Source organism: Nestor notabilis, unplaced genomic scaffold, assembly GCF_000696875.1.
Source record: "Nestor notabilis isolate BGI_N333 unplaced genomic scaffold, ASM69687v1 scaffold9746, whole genome shotgun sequence".
NCBI classification, from domain to species: Eukaryota; Metazoa; Chordata; class Aves; order Psittaciformes; family Psittacidae; genus Nestor; species Nestor notabilis.
Genome location: NW_009933293.1, coordinates 62149 through 80239, shown reverse-complemented (window position 1 = coordinate 80239; position 18091 = coordinate 62149). Strand labels below are relative to the sequence as shown.

Here is an 18091-nt window from a genome sequence, read left to right as displayed (position 1 = left end):
GCTGGAGCAATGATTTGAGTTGCATTTCCCTGACTCACAGTTGCAGTAGCAAAACTCGTATTTGGCACAACTGTTATCGTAACCTGGTTGCCAGTAGTCCCTTGGAAAATAGTTGCTGGGCTGTTTGAGATCAACTGGCCTGGCAATATCTGTAAATTAGAAATGGGTACGGTTTGTACTGCCCCTTGGGGCTGGATTGCACCCGGGACCAGCTGAACATTTTGCTGTCCAACTAGCAGCTGCTGAGCTGGAGACTGTCCTTGCACCCCAAAACCTGGTGCCTGGTTATTGGCCATTTGATAAACCACCTGAGGGCTAGGAGCTCTTGCATTGTTAGGTGGAGGAATCTGTGGAGCTGGGAGTATAAGCTTCCCCCCTGGGGTGGAGGGGCCTCTTTTCGGAAGAAGCAGTTGTTTTATTAGACTAGACTCACCAGAGTTAGGCTGGCCAACTCCTGTATTAGCTTGTTGTGACTGAACTTGCATTTGCATCGGTTGTTGTACCTGTACCTGCTGCTGTGATGATGCTGGTGAATGTTGCTGCTGCTGCTGCTGCTGCCTCTTTACAGAAAGCATCTGGCTGACAGTAGGAGGGGGTCCCTGTGACTGAGGAGTGGTAGATGAAGATGACATAACTGTAGGGACTTGATTATTTGTAACTGGACCTGGGGATGGTGAAGAAGATGGAGTAATGCTTGGCTGTCAAGTCAACTGGACAGTTTGTACAGCAGGACAATAGAAGCTGGATTAGCAAGCACTATCTGATGAATGGCTGGTGCATATGTTTGACCTTGCTGAGCTGGCTGGCTTACGATCACTACGCTTTGCTGGGATGGTGGTGGAGGCTGCTGCTGTGGCTGCATGGGCTGCTGTACCACAGCAGGTGGAACTTGCTGAGACGGCAGAGGCTTTGGTGCAATGTTCTGAAACCCTACCCTAGATGTCGGTGGGTTCTGGACACCTGCAATTGTAACCACCTGCCCAGCTGCGACTTGGAAATTCTGAACTGTGGTGGCAGAAACAATGTTAGAGGCAGAGGTTGTGACATACTGCTGTGGTGCTATGATGACTGTATCTTGTTGCTGGTTACCAGCAGAGGACTGCTGAGATGATGTCTGCCCAGGTTGTGATGATGTGCTGATTAGCTGTTGACCCTGTGAAACTGCTGAACTGCATGCTGGTATGTTTTGTACTCTGCCAAATATATGACCCTGAGGTACAGCTTGCTGAATTACCGTAACAGGAGTGCCTGAAGGTATCTGTCCTGGTACCACTGCGTGCAGTGGAGACTGTTGTTGAATTACAGGTTGGTGGTGAAGCAACGTCTGAGAACTAACAACAGTAACAGACGGCTGTTGTCCTGTAGTGCTGTAATTTTGATTAGAAGCTTGTGGTGCTCCTCCTACAGCAATAGTAACAGGAACTGCAGACTGGGGAACAGAGCTCTGTATTACTGTGGCCTTCACTACTTCACAGGATATTGGACCTTTATTCTGTATAACAGTCATTGGAGCATTCTGCTGCTGCTGTGTATGAATAGAAGGATTTTGTGGAATTCTAGAAACAGTCTGTGCCACAGTGTGAACACCTTGAATTGGAAAAGACATCTGTGTTGCTGTCAAAGTTGAAGACTGGTTAATAGGGGTCCTCTGATAGGGATTTCCTACGCTTGGTAGCCCATGCGGGATTCCTGTTGAAATAAACAGAGTAGAAGTTTGGAAGCAAAAATTATTTCAAAACACATTAACATAACAAATTTTTTAAACCCCAAGGCTTGAATTTGTCAATCTGTATGAAGCAGTTTCTCTTCTCAGCCATACTGCCTCTGAATTAATGGTGCAGCAATGAGCGCTTGAGTGCTGACTGAGAAGTTTATGGATTACACATCAGATACTAAGGTGGGATACACGTCAAACGTAAGTATATACTGCAACACTACTCCTAACATTATTGAATAAAATCAACTAAAACACGTGGCCTTGACTTCCAGCACCTCAAAGCATTTTCAAAAGCTTTTGTCTTTTATCGTCATTTCAGAATCAGTGCAAAATACTTGATATTTAATTAATTTAAAAACCTGCTGGCGAAGGAGATGAAGACATGTCAGGAACAGAATCAACCCGGACAACTGGGGTAGACGAAGTTGGTTGCTGCTGATAGTACATCTGAATGGGAAGTGGTATAGCTCTCCTTTTCACTCCTACCACATGTATGTGTGCTTGACCATTGTTACTTGGATCTTCTACTCTCTTCACTGTATGATTTGGAAAGACAGTTCTGCCAAACACAACACAAATCTATGTTAATAAACACAGTAACACAACCCTCTTACCATGTTTTTGTTTCAAATAACTGCTCTTGTGTGCAGATTAACTGCCTGCATCTTTGTAATACAGCAGGATTTTCCATTTGCATCTGAGTATTCATCACTGAGGACCAGCAAGTCCACCAGATGGTTGGCCAAGACCTCACACAAGCTAAGGGAAAATGACAATACCTCCAAAATCTACTTTGGAAAGAATTTAAAAGACTACAAGCAGAGAAAGGACCCTATCAAAGATCCTGAAATAGAACTAAATAAAAGTAAACAAACTCTATAAACATTTGTTTCAATTAAAATTCTAAAACTGGCTATTTTTCAAACAGCACTCAGTAGACCTCCTCTTTAAGAAATCTAAAGCTGCGGGTTAGTATTAAGCACGTACAATTGCTTCTTTATTGTTGCAGAGATTTTTGTCTTACCGCAGACATTTATAAAATCCAGTTGATGTTAGGATTCCACCTCGAGCTAATTTACTACAGGTAGAGAGGTATTCAGAGTACATTTCTGCTCGAGAGACTGAGCAATCGAGATTCACCTCAAAATGTGCATTCAACCTGAGGATGAAAAAATGAACTATGAAGCAAAATACAGGGGGAATACTTTTCAAAAGGTTGTTAAAAACACTTCTATCACAGAGGCTTTTGAGACCTTGTCACAACATGGAAAATAACATTTTAGTATACTGTCTTGTCAAATGTTTGTTCCATACTTTCGCCTTTTCACTGCTTATGACTCAACACATAGGACCTCTAATGCATGCAGTTAGTTTTACATGCAACATCTTATTTACATATGCAAATAGTCTCTACACGCCTTTTTTGTTGTATATTCAGAAACAAACCCCCAAAAAAACGCAGTTTGGTGACACCTCCCCACAACTCTGTTCCTATTCCTTAATGATTCTGTGTTAGCAAAAGATGGACTGAATGGTAGCTAATCCTTCAACAGAAATCTCAATCACAGGTGAACGTCTGTATCCCTAGTGTTCGACTTCCAGGAAAAGCAAGTATTTGTATCTTCTACAGACTCTCTGCAAGCACAGAGATCATCCAACCCCCAACCAGGAAGCTGTGAGAGAAGGAAACATTTTCTATCAATTTAATTTTCTTTCTTCCAGATCTGTTATTCCAATGCAGACATATGGGAACAGTTTATCCTCAGCAGCAAATGGAGGTAAGTAACAACTCTCACACAATGTTCAAATACCAGCACCAGAATATAGGCTCAGACAGAACAAAAATATTTATTTAATTGTCTGCATTTACTATACAGCACTAATACTTTGGAACTACAGTGCATTCTCCTTTGTAGAATCCTACACTCCCAAGATAACCAGATGGTTCATAAGAGAAAAAGCAAATGATTACATTCTTTAAATTGTGTTCTCACATAGCCAGCAAAGAGTGAGTATAATGCCACTTTTCCTGCAGCTTAGTTACAATTTTATTATTACAAAAATTGAGATCACACTGCGTAACACAAAGGCTAGGTATTAATTAAATTTGGCATATCAGACAAATGACTGTCCACCTGGGTATGTCATATTAGGCTGACACACTATCACTGGTACCAAGCAAACTGAAGATATTCAGGACTTGTGATGATGAAAGGTGATCTGCGATTAGCACTTCACTGTCACACACACTTACCTTACAAGGACTCCTACTCAGGCTAAGCTCTCTAATAATATACCCAGGAAGGTCAGTGTAAATACCTTGTCTTTCTGCTGCTTCCAAGAGATAGTAACTTTTCTAAATTCTACTGCTATGATTTACTCATTTTCCCACTTCTCTCAATAGGAAGCAATGACTAAAAGAAACCATGACAATTCACATGGATGTAAGACACTCCACATTAGCATTGATGAAAATGTCCAGAAGAGGCTAATCCTCTGCTTTCAATTTGCCTTTTGTTTGTTTGTGTGGTTTGGCAGCACAGCTAGTATTTAAGGAGAATTTTCAGGACTAGATGTTAATTTTTATTTTTCACTAGCTCCTATCTACCTAAGACTAACCAGAAGACAAAATAATAGTACAAAATAACAGTATTCAACACTGACAGCTGCAGAAGCACACAGAATCAGAAACAAAGCAGACATTCCAAATCTTCCTGATAGAATGCTCTGTGGTTTGCTTCAGTATTTTCTGTCACACAGTTGCAGCATGGTACCTCCATTTTAACAGCCAAAAATTCTATGTTACGTTGTATACATAGTGCAAATTTCACCCTGCCTACAACTTTAGTACTAATACAGCTATTATGTCCAGTCCTCTCTACAGTCAACAGAGAGAAGGTGGCACCAGAAGGTGATTCATGATCTCATCAGAAACTAGGCAGGTGAAGGCAATTCATCTTACTATTCGGGGAATCTCCCACTCCATTAAAAAATGCCCCAGAAAACTAGCTTTGACTAGAGATCAACTTGCAGATCACTAAACTGAGCTGCGGTGATTTCAACTCCAGGTATCCCTGTTTGAATGTCTAAATATGAAATGTCTTGGTCTTTCAACAGTGCACATTAGTAATACTTTGCAGTGTGCAAACAGAAGCACAGTAACATCATCAGTTGACCAACAGGGATCTGCAACACTTCCCTCAAAGTTTTGCTGGAAGTATAAGTAAAACTAAATCATGTCCTAAAGCACTAAGTTTTGACAAATTCGACCCACTATATCTTAAAAGCCCTCAGTCTGATCAGTAACACACCAGATGAACACATGACCTGTGAAGCAGCAGGGGTGGAAATATCTATCATGAACCGATTATTACAAATATTTAGAAGGTGAGTAGATTTACATAACGTCAAACAGCTCAGAAAGATCATCCTCAGTCTACATGAGAACCACAGGCAGAAGAGTCTCTCTCTAAATATCTGAGAACAACAATATTAGCTGAAAGCTAAAGAATTTGGATGGAAAAGGCTTCGACCTCTCAACTTGCTCAAGGCTCACAATGACCGTGAGAGTTTTGCAGGGCTTAGCTTCAAAATTTGGTAACAACTTTTATATTGGTGCAGTAATACATGAGCACATTACCAGATGAAAACACTCATGAAACAGAAAATGCTGCCTGACAACTTAAAAAATAAAGTCAAGATTAGTTTAAAATCAAATTCAACTCTATTCTAAGAGAAAACAACTAATTTCAAGTATCAACTGTCAAAGAGTGAATGATCTGGCTGTTTTCTTTCATACTTGTTCAAAGCAGTGACAGAAATGTTTTGCTTTATACTTTTCAGAAAAATGAGTCTAACAGTAAATAGAAGCAAGCTAGAAAATTCTGTGACATATGAATGCAGGCATTTTTCTTAGTTTTAATTCTTCATTAAAATACTTGAATAGAACTATACCACTGTAGAACTTACCACTGACATGCAAATTTCTCGCTGTCTATCTCTACTATTCCTGGTGGTGGAGCAACATGTGGTGCTGTCCTAGAGGCTGTGGAGAATGATGGGAGGAAAAGAAAGAAAAACAGAAAAAACGTGCTGAAACAATTTTTATTCTTCTGAATGAAGCACTTCATGCCTTTCGCTGGTACAGTTTCTCTTGTGTTTGTAAGCAAGGATGGACCCAGCTAATGCAAGTCACAACGTGCACTAAACAGACTACAGATTTGCACCACAATTCACCCTTGTGAAGCAGGGCATGACAAGGCCAGAGCCACCACTAAACTGCAATCATACGTAAGCACTTAGTGAACCACTACTTTCAAGTTCTGAGGATGATTTAAGATTGGTGCAATACTTCACCAGAACAGGCAAAATACACAGCCATTTTTCCAATTCCTAAGGAGAAATAAATGTAATGTAAAGAATTTGGTTCCTCAGAAAAGCTGTGGATGCCAACCCCTGGCAGTGCTCAAGGCCAGGCTGGATGGGGCTTTATGCAAGCTGGTCTAGTGGAAGGTGTCCCTGCCCATGGCAGGGGGCTTAGAACTAGGTGATCTTTACGTCCCTTCCAACTAAAACCATTCTATGATTCTATGGTATTTCTATTCATTCGTGTCCATCCCCCCAGTTGTATTCTTTTCCAGTCACTTTCACTGTGGTACACTTAAAGAAGCAAACTAATGCCAGTAGTAATGTTCATTCTCCATTTTCGCCAGCTCAAATAGCTGTGTTCCATCTTGTGTGCACTTGTGGTACACTGCCACGCCCTTTGATTAGGAAAGACGGAATGAGGTACATATGCTATTCCCCCTGACCGCTAAGAGTTAGCTGTGCCATCAACTTCCAAAGTGCCAGTATTTAACCCCGAAATGAAGCCACAAAAAATAATCATTATTAAAATGTAATTTACAATTAAGAAAAACACTTTTCAAGCTTTAAACATCACAAGAAGTTGTTCAGCAGCTTTAACAGAGGCATGATTCCGTGTGTCTATCTCATCTCTGCAGCTCTATCAAGTACTACATGCTACTGCTCAATAGTATTCTGTGTAAAACACAATATAAAATGGACTTCTGATTCTCTGCAAATTGGGAGAAAATCTAGAATGGATGCTTTTTTCTTTCCACTGAACAAGTTACAAGGAATGTATATAACTTTCAGTAAAAAAGCCCTAAAAAAAATACAAAGACTCTTTCAAAGTTTGTTTCACAACAGTTTTGGCTAACATAGCTTTATATTTGCTTTGTGCACAAGTGTCTGAAAAAGATACTGTATGTTATGCATAATGCTATACTTAATTATGTAAATTACTCAGAAACCTACAGAAGACAAAAATCACATATGCCATAGAGGAAATTTGGTAGCAGAGTACGTTCTCTTCCAGTGATACCAACCTGGGACACCTGTTGCATGGGCCTGTGAAGAACCATGATCCATTACTTGTGGTCTGACATCAAGTACTCCTTGCTGGCTAACGCACTGATGTTCAATGAGTTTTACAGCAGTAAGCGCATCGGATCCAAACATCTGGATGTCCATAGAAACCAGACATACTAATGTATCTAAAGCATTAAATGTAAAACCAACAATGACATTAGGACAAGACAAATGAATGCTGCTAGGACATACTGATTTGTTTTAAAATTGCCACGTGTTGAAAGAAAACAAGCCTCTGCATGCTTCTGTAGATTTATTTTTATTAACCACACTTCATGGCATAAAAAAATAGAAGACTTCAAAAGTTTTAGCTGCCCTATTTATTAGCATCATTGATTTCTTGAGGACACAAAGCATAAATGTTAGTGAAACTTCATATTCTAATATCCACCCCTAAGCTGCACACACATACAAACCAAGCCATGTGTTTAACCACTGAACATGATATATTAAGGTTTTTTTTTTCCTACATAAAAAAAAAGACTAATTGATTTTGCTCCTCCCTTACCTATGCTCTTCTCCACTTTAGCAATCTTTGAGCAGGCCACTTCTCCCATTTCTGTGAGCATGTATAGCACCTCAAGTGCTGAGATTACAAGCAGCACATCTGGTAGTGTGAGATGACATATGATCTCTTTATAGGATTCTTGATCCACATATTCACAAATTAAGACACCATTATCTTCAGCCTTACAAAGATTTGCCAAGATTTCCATGCCTGAAGAACAAATGCAGAACAGTTTGAAACGGCAATAATTACAATTCTAGTACAACAAGAATAGCTAGAGATCTTACCTCTCATTTTTAAAAACCTATCCCTTGACATGAGGCATTTTGTAACAGTGTGAAACATTAGATGAGTAGTTTTGAAATCAACAGGATCCAAAAGAAGCTGATGAGAAAGAAAAAAAAAATTAACATTATCCATATAGTGATAATGGCTCAAATCCTTAAATCTGCATATCAAAATGTAAGGTTTAGAAGTGTTTAAATGCAGCACATATAAATGATACCTGTGTTGACAAAATGAGAACCTGTGAGCTTTTTATTGTAGCTAGCATTTTGAGCCCCCTCCTCCTCTTCTGCTTCTTTTGAGCCCCCTCTGCTTCTTTTCTGCTACTCTGAAGCAGCAGCCTAATTCATACTTTCCAGTGCTCAGAATAAGGAAAATAACTTTATTCCCAGGCAGCCAATAGCGTACACAGATATATTTCAGTATCTAACAAAGAACAGAACCTGAATGAATAACCACAAACATTCCTTCCCAAATGCTATCGCAAATGTTTGTCCTATTTCTATCTACTTCTGCTTCTCAATCACGAGCTCTCAGGCATTATAATATATAACGTTCTCTCTTATTCAAGACTGGCTGGATACATGGTAAATGCAAACATTTTTTTTCAATATTCAGCAGCAGATCAATAGTTCAAGTCTCATTCTCTGAGATTACCCATTTTACTTACCTGCTGTAATTTAAAATAAGAAATACCTGAACGTATCTCTCTATAAAATCTATACAATTTATCTGCAGAATGATATGACATACTGAAATAATGTATTTCATTATATTCACATCTCTTTGAAAAGGATGCCTCCTATGATTCAGGCTATATATCCCGCAGCATATGACAAGCTTACTGGTGCCTGCTACACATGGCATAAACCCCTCTACTACCCTCTTTCTCAAACATAGTGGTTTTAAGTTATGACTAATGGTTATAATTATAAAATGAAGATGTTAGTGTACAATCTGCAGAATTTGACTAACTTCTTTTCTTCTCTCTGGGAAACTAAACTGAAAATTACACACTATGAGTATCTTCTATCTCCCTACACAATCAGTCTTCTTCAAGTGATTCTATTTTAACAAAGTGACACATACATTTTGTAATTTTGTTTTGGCTCTGAACACTTGTTTGAAAATTGCTATTTACAAATCCAGAGAAAAATTTATTTCCTGCTTCATACAATGATCAAGGAAAAGAATTAACACTAACCTAAGGCTTTTATCAAATTATATTTTAATTGTTCTGTTTTGAAGCACATTACCTCTGCTGCAATATTTCCCAGAGTGTCAAGCCCCAACTGCCGTAGAGAAATAAAGTGACTATGAGCAGAGAGTAGCAGGAACCGAAGACAAGTACGATTAGCTGCCAAAAGTTTAACATTTCCCTCTTCAAAAGAAAGATTACGTAAAATCACTGCGATCTGAAGTACCCGCTGCCCTTCAATATCATTAATGCCCAATTTGCGAGGTGGATGAAATAAGGATTCCCAAATCCATTCTTCTGATGGAATATCTAGAAAGTAAACAAATAACTTTTAGTACTTCCTTTGCTATGTTTACCAACAGAATGTATTAAGAGGTAAGTTGTCTCACCTTGAGATTTGCTTCTGTCAGAAATTAGATCACGAACTTCAATATCCTCAACAATATCCTTCCAAAACTGAAGAAAAAATTAGAAATACACTTAATTTCTAGGGAATCATGTTACTTTAAATATTATTTTTTTATTTCTATTGTTAAAATATTGAAAAATAGAAGAAGCATTGTCCTTTTAAAATTTCCTAGTACCTTGATTCATCTAATAGTAACTGGTTTTCACTTACAGGATGATATACAAGACCTTCAGTACTTTACATTAAATAACTCTTCCCTTCAAGCACCAGAAGTATGCATTCATGATCAACCAACTCTACCACACAAGTACTTTGCTGAAGCACATACTGAAACTCTATGGATACTTTTCCACAAACAATTAGAAATACAGCTACTTTAAGTGGGGAAAAAGTACAGTTCATCCTCCTTTACGTCCTGTTAACAATGAACTCCTACATCAGAAGATAGTGTCTCCTTAGTTTCAGTATATCTTAAGACTCCTACTAGAAGTACAACAGTCATTTCTATCTGGAGAGAATTTTTAAAACTTGTTCCACATCATCATATATCAATGCAAACGATATATAAGAAGCAACAGACCATGAAGAAGCAACAACCACCATCACCAAAGACCTTTATATAGACGTATAAGCAAAACAATGTTTTAGTAGACTGGAATTCAAATTACTTTACAAATACATGAGCTGATCTGTAAATGACTGTTATGTTGCTAGTCCTCCTGAAATTCAAGAATTAATCAAGGGATTAAGGTTTCCAAGCTAATAAAAATATACATTGTGGTGTATATTAATATAAAATATATAATGATATATACACTCTAATGTAACAGAAATATAAACATTCTTTGACTAATAAAAATTTATACATTCCTTTGACTCACTAATGAAATAGAGCTCCTCTTTTGGCTATGATCAGAGAATAAAACCACAAATAAATCTGGATAAAAAAGGAAGGATGGGAAGTACCACCAGCTGAACAGCAGGAGAAATTTTGCTATGCAAATGTAATTACTAAATCACAGCATTCACACCAAGCTTGATACTACTATTTTCTTGAAAAATACAATACTACAGATTTTCTAAATTGGAAAGAAAAGATTTTTATTTTCCACTGCAATGCTGCTAAATGACATCCAAGCACTGTTCAGTAAAGAATATTACTTGCACGGAAAGGATTATTGCCTCGTTTCAGCAAAGACAGGAACAGACAGATAAAAATTTAACTTCTTACTGTTTGTGACAAATAGATTTTTTCTAATTAATACTGAGGCTATCATCAAGATCCACAGAAGACCAAGGCTTGCAAGTAAAGTCTGAAGAATGTACTTCATTTTGAGCTGCTTTTGCTTTTGGAGAAAAAGATTACGAAAGAGGCTTCAGTCATTATTTTAAAAAGCACACAGAAATACACTGTCTGAAAATATACCAGTCAGTACACACTGTCCTTTAGGACACCTCTGGTGTCCCTGCTCATGGCAGGGGGGTTGGAACTAGATGATCTTAACGTCCTTTCCAACCCTAACTATTCTATGATTCTATGTTTCCCTTCAGAAAAAACATTGAACAGAGATACTGAAGGTCTTCAACTTCAATGTGCATCTGTTTGGAAGAGGCCAAAGTCAGTCACAACACAATGTTAAAACTGCTTTCACACGTAAGTGTTAAAAGAGCATCACCACATTTTGCTAGGTGAATTGTCCAATAATCCACTTTGTGCCACTTAAAACTTCAGTTTATAGTCTAAAATGAAACTCTTAAAAACCTCTGGAAATATAAAGTCATAAAAGAGCAAATTTTTCTATCTGGAAAGCAAATCATCCTGGACATGTTCTCAAAGGGATGGAAAATGACGATTTAAGTTTTTTGCAGATGAAGACACTACAGACACTGCTAAAGCCTCAAAATGATATGGCTAAAGATGAATACAGGAATACACTGTTGGAAAACTGTACACCTCCTCTAAAACTTGCAGAATAAACAGATCCACACTAACTGCTTGAACAACTGAGGAAGTCTCCCCCCCTTCCTAAAGAAGCAGTCTGACAAACAGTGCTAATTGTCAACTCAGATGAGATTATCTTTTTCAGAAAAGAACAGAACACAGCTCCTTTCTGTTAGTTAAAATGAGATACACACCAAGGCACCAAATGAAGTTTACTTACATATAGGTGTTATTTTTCAAATTGTTTCATTACAGCCATGCTGTCTGCAGAAGATGCTAACCGCTCCAACCACAGAATTTTTGCCTCATGATCACCTAGAGCATATGCACAAGCCCTGTTACCTACTTGAAGCACACCAGAATGATGTGCAACCCCCCAAAGCCTCAGTTCCTCGAGTCCTAGAGATCTGTTAAGTCTCTTAAAGCTCTAAGGAAGAGAATCTGCAGGACAGGACAAGAATATGCAGACAATACAACTTCAAAAAGAACAAGCCAAAAAATACGGAGTTTCTTCCTGTCTTGAGTGTTTATTTCTACATACAGAAGCACAGTGGGGGATAATGCTCACCAGAAACACTGCTTTCCCTGCAGAAGTGCCCCAGAGTCTTTTGCTTGCTCGAAACTGTAGCTTTGCACTCCCAAAGCCAGCATTCATCATGGGTGTTTCAGCAAACATGAAATGCCAAACCAGCTTTACAGACTAAGTTCTCAAACATATTGCAAAAGCTCCAGTGGTATCACCAAACAACTAAGAAATATTATCCAAAAGATACCATCACCAAAGAACTCAGAAATATCCTACATCCTCCATTCAACAAGCCAGTAACTTGAAATAGCTTACCAGTAAATAATGTGTTCAGAAATCCAAGCAGCTAAGACAAACTATCATATAGGTGGCATTTAACGTATCTATTTTAGAGATGGGCTGCTAACTACAGAGAGGTCAGGATTTCCCAGGCCTTTAGCTACTGACAAGCATGTTGAAAGAGCGAATGTACAGGTGGAAGCCCCGATACATGTATATCACCACACTGAGCTCCAAAACACCTGAAAGATTTACTCTGGATAGCTGAGTTCTTAGCCAAGGAAAGAAAAATGTGTCTCTAATTATTTACAAGTTAGAACAACTTTCCACTTGATTCCAACAAGCTCTCTTACAGCAGGCACCATCATATTGAACAGTTGACTGTCTACCTCAGAAAAGTTAACTCTTCTTTTCAGGGAACAACAAACAGCTTGAAGCAATATTCCTGTGCCGTGGATGTACGGTCACGCAAGGAATTTATAAAGCGCAGTCAGCTTGGCAAGTAACAATCAAAGTCTCAATCAAATTATCAGGCATAAAACTGCATTGTCCAAACATTTTAAAAATCTAGGGGTTTTGAGAGACACTGTGACAAACAGATTTCTGCTAACCCACATATAAAAAATAATGCAGAGTCAACAGTCAATATGAATTCTACATCTTTCACTCTAACAGAGGACTTCAAGAAACCCAAAGAGGATTCCAGGACACCTAAAACTTCCTCACTAGAGGAAAAAAAAAAGTCCTCGGCAAGACTTTCAGGAAGGTAAATTGTAGTAATTGTACTTAACTGGAATGATAACACTTGTCAATTACTAACTGCCTACAACATAGTAGGGAAAAACTACCAGTAAAAAAAGAATCATGCCTTGCTCTGAAAGTTACGCTCTTTGATTCTGGTGAAATACAGATGTTTCCATGTCTCAAATAAATACTCACATTAGAATCATGTGTTCTGCCAGTAAAAGATCAAAAAGCCCACCCAGTTCTTCCAAAGCACTAGGATTATCTATAGTAATCTCCATCTTGTACTTCTGAATAAAGACATCCAGGCATCTTAAGTTCACAATGAGTCTGCAGACTATTCCTTCACAAGGAGAGTTGGCCCGAATCACCTTCTTTCTTGCCTTTAAGCATTCTGGTTGATTGCTCTCAGCCCACTCAACATTTGTTTCCTGCCTTAGCAGGATAGATCCCTGAAAAAGATGGGGTTGGGCAGAGAATTGCAAGGTGGAGTATAGAATTAAATAACCTCTATATAATGTTTGTGACTCATCTGTTACAAGAGATTCCCACAAGGTGAAACATGACAAAATTTTTGTTTGCCCAAAGGAAAGGCAAAAGTGGAAAAATATGAGTTAAGTCAAGCTTTCTAGATATTCCTCTGAAAAACTTAATTATATCACAGAGGCAAGGAAAAAAAAAAACGGTTTAGCATCACAAGCAGTTTTTTATTTCCTACTATAAGCTACAGATAGCAGTGATATGATACTACATTTCAACAGAAATGAACAAGAATGCATGAGAAAGCGAAGCTCTTATCAACAGTTATTCCTATATATATATCTATTTATATTTAGATCATGTTAACACACTGGTAATAGGAATGTAAAGTTCAAAACTCAAAAGCAAACAAACACTGCTTGACTATGCAATTTCCAGATGCTAAGAGATAATGGAGGAACGTAAAGAACTTGATTCACACGCGAAATCTATTACTGCCAGTAGCCGAGTTCTTCTGGAAAAAGATGCACACGATTATACAGAATTCACTGGAAAACAGATTAACTAAATAAAAAGAAAGAGACATTTGAATCCACAAATCATATAATGTAGCAATGACCATGCTTATTTATTGTCCAAGAAAAACATAAGAGCAACTGAAGTGAAGTCAGCTTAACACATCACTGAAAAGAGACAAGAAAGGTGATGTTTGAAAAGCATTTCAGCTATTTAAATGCATAAGGATCTCTCTCTACACACTATCTGAAAAAGATTCAAAGAATAAATGCACAGTAAAGAAAATTATTATTAAGCTTTTACAAAGAAGAAAAGAGTTGGACAACAAAATAAGAGCTTCACCAAAAAACAAAGGAGACCAGAGAAGTAAAGCATTATGTAAAGCAATAAAGAAAGCAAAAAAACCTGCAATAGTATGGATTTTGGAACTTTACAGGTAGAGAATGCCTCAAAGACCAAGAACATGAAATCCAATTGCTTAAATTGAAGTAAACAGAAATGAATGGTGCGAGAAGAAATATAATGCAATTATTCATATACTACATCAGTAGGCAGCTGCTAAAGACATAAAAGAAATACCTGGAAAAACAGACGAATATCTGATTAGAAGCATACTATATAAACAAGTCCCTCTTAAACGACAAACTATATTCACAAACGAGTACGAGGAAATTCAATGCAAAACTTAAAAATGCTTCCGGAATAGATGAGAAAACATCTAAGCAGGATGTCATCAGAGCTTGAGAATGGGGATGACAAAACGAGACACAAGATGACTAGGTAAATGCCAGTTGTTTCAATCCTTAGGTAAGGACATGCAGTCAGTCCAACTAACTAGGGATTTCAGCTTATTGACAGCACCAGGAAAAATCAAGAGGGAAGAAAGGCAATAAAGTAACACAGCTATAAGGGATAACAGCAAGTTCAACTAAAATGATATTCAAATTCTTCCAATTAATGGAACAGATTCATTGACTAGTAAAGACATCTGATTCAGAGGGAAGTTTGTATAAAATGAGAACATGTGTAGCATTCCAGATAAAATAATGTAAATTACAAATTATCTATTTTTTTTTTTTTATAATGAAGTAGGGCTTGGGGGGAGGGGAAAAATTTAAAAAAAGGTAATTGATTCTGTCAAAATTTAGCATAAAGAAACATGTGGGTTTTCATCTTCACCTTCCACTGGAACAGTAGTGATGCTTAATGACACAAACAAACAGGCAAGCTCCTTTGCTTGTGACATTACCAAACTAGTAGACTGTTCTGAAAAAATCATGATACTGCAAATGTAAAGTAAAATGATTTTAAGTCAAAATTGGAGAACAGCTGAATATAAGATTGAAGTATTGGTGATGAAACAATTGACAAATTCTTTATGACAAATTAATAGAGAACTCAAGACTGAATACCAAACAACCAACAGTACTTGTGTAGATATTTAAGGGTGGGAGAATTCCTAACGGTGATGCTGTACTACTCCCAGTATGCAAAGATACAGTAGAATGAAGAGGAAAATAACAAGGAAAAACATACAGCCAGTTTTCTTTATTGAAAACTAATTAAAAATACTAGTAGTATTAAGAGACTAAAAATTAAATCAAGCTTATTTTAAGCAAACATTAAAAACTTCCACAGAACTTTTTAGTATGAGTACGTGATTCTAAAATTACCCCCAAGGTCTGTATAAAGACATTGAAACAAAGAAACTAAATGGCTCTATTAAATCCAAAGTTCCAAGTTTATGTTTATATATTTCAATAGCAGGAAGAGCAGCTTGCGAAAAAGTAAGAATAGCTATAGAGACAAAATGTCAAATATTCTGAATATGTCTCATATGTCATTCATATTTCATTCATTCATTCACTGCATTTGAAAAGCTATCTTCAGCTAAGACAGATTAGGAGTTCGTATTTTTCTTTTTCCTTTTTTTTTTTTTTTTTTTTTTTTGCATAAAACTGACATACCAACTCTGCAACTGACGTTCAATAGCCAGGAATCCAAGCTTATAATTTTATTATGAATCCTGAATTTAACCCCAAGAATTATTTTCAGAACACCTTCAGGATTCCTAATATTTCTCAGCCACCTCCTCAACCCCTGAATTGCAACACATAAAAATCCCACCATGGTTTAAGTATAACATTTACAAATTCAACACAATTTTTGTCACTTCAGTTCCTATTCATTAAGAATTCGTATGTTTAAGAAGTTGCTCTCCCCACCCTACTTTCTATGAGTCTCTAACATTTGTGTGTTCATGCATTCACTATACTCAATTCATAATTCTACATTTTTCCTCTCTCATTTTCAGCTTTAACACAATTTCTGAACTGCTGCCATTATAGCAGAGAAACAAACTGGACTGCTAACCTTACAAAAGTCAAGACACAAACTGGTAGCAAAATGGGAAAAAACCCCAAACAAATGAAGAAGGATTTTTTAAAAGATAATGTGAACAGTGAAAGGAGAGACACACATTCAATAGTCATTCTATTAATCTTAAAGCTGTAAAAGCAAATTTAAAAAAACAAATGAAAACCACGTACACAGTCACTACCCTGCCAATCAAATTCTCTCCTGTATCATGAAGTTCCCACAATGCTTCCCCTGATTTCTGTTTTGCCACAGCTGCAATACAGAATAAATTACTTCCAGTAGTAGGGTCACACAAATGATTGAAGTAAGATGCTCTGAAAAATCTGGAATCTTGGCATTAGAGATATTTTTAGATCTGGTGTTAGTTTCTGTCATGCTTTCAGCAGTATTTCACTACAAAGTGGTGCTATACATGTTGTAATGTTCCAAAATAGATCTTGGAGAGCATCCAAGTTTCTTACTAGTAAACCTTATTGCAGTTACAGTGGTTCTACTTAACACTTCCTCAAAAACATCTATCAGAACCATCTGTCCTTATCTATCACAATTACTTACGTTTATATAATTAATGATCATATAATAAATTAGAATTCTGTGTAATTTTAACTGTTTACAGATCTAACATGGCACTTGTTGCTGCTCTAGATCAGAACAATCTGTGACAGCTGAGGGTGAAGTCAACAGAGCAGTGCTAAGTGCTTTAAAAAAAAACCCAAAACAACAAACCAAAACACAACCTACAGTACTTCCGGACATATTTTCAATGGAAAAAGTAAACGAAAATTACAAAGCACTATATTTTACACTTACTTCAGCACATTTGAAAGACATTTTCAAGCTCATAAACTAACAAATATGTGAGCTTACCTTTTTGCTTTTAACTTAACCTAGAAAATTTTGGTTAGGGAATCTATTTCACTGATATTTCAACAATACTTATCATTTAGCTAACACTACTATGGTCCAGCTTGTCCCAAAATTGAGTTACACAGAAATAAAATAAAAGGCAAATGGAAGAAACTCACAACAAATATTTCTGTATAATACTAGTAAGACATTTCAGTATATGAAACAATTAAGAAATTGAGCAGTAACCTGGCTATGAGTTCATAAGGAGCTCAGCAGCTTATCCTTTCACATTTTTACTTATTAAAAAGCATAATGGATCAAAATACATTTTAATCTCTATTTTACTGTAACCACATAAATCATCACCTGTAATTCAAGAAAAATGTGTATCAGAAAGTATGCTGAAATGTCAGACCTCCTTCAGCTATAATATATTGCATGCTCTCAATCACCTCAAAGTGCTCACCTACAATAAAGAGGAAGCATTTATACAAAGAAACTTCAGTTATATTTTTATTTCATTTCATTACTTGTACAGTAGATCATGCCCTCTAGTGGAAAGATAAAAAAAGCCTTGTGCAAAAATTGTTAAACTGAAATAAACTTTCAACATTGCTAACTTCTTTATATTTGTCCTATGCTTCTTATGTAACAAACTTAATTTTCATAATCCAGAATACTTCTTTACTGATCAGGGCAGTAAACCAGCATTATTTTCTCTTGTTAAATATGCTAGCCAGTTCTCCTTTTCTTCACACATATTATCTTTCTTATAAAAAGAAACATGGAACCTCTTTATTCATTCACCTACACCTGTTTTTTCTTA

General features: G+C 37.0%; 1 protein-coding gene across 1 annotated transcript in view; it reads right to left on the bottom strand.

Annotated features, from left to right (window-relative positions):
- ARID2 (AT rich interactive domain 2 (ARID, RFX-like)) overlaps positions 1 to 18091 on the bottom strand; it is a gene marked incomplete at its 5' end in the record, with an annotated part of 102309 nt that overhangs the window by 22326 nt on the left and 61892 nt on the right. Inside the window, 10 exon segments of the mRNA XM_010016811.1 lie at positions 1 to 731; positions 734 to 1689; positions 2077 to 2276; positions 2742 to 2876; positions 5687 to 5762; positions 7108 to 7275; positions 7659 to 7868; positions 7946 to 8042; positions 9200 to 9450; positions 9531 to 9597. The exon segment at positions 1 to 731 is cut by the window's left edge and continues 1195 nt beyond it. Of these exon segments, the coding sequence (XP_010015113.1) occupies positions 1 to 731; positions 734 to 1689; positions 2077 to 2276; positions 2742 to 2876; positions 5687 to 5762; positions 7108 to 7275; positions 7659 to 7868; positions 7946 to 8042; positions 9200 to 9450; positions 9531 to 9597 (2891 nt within the window).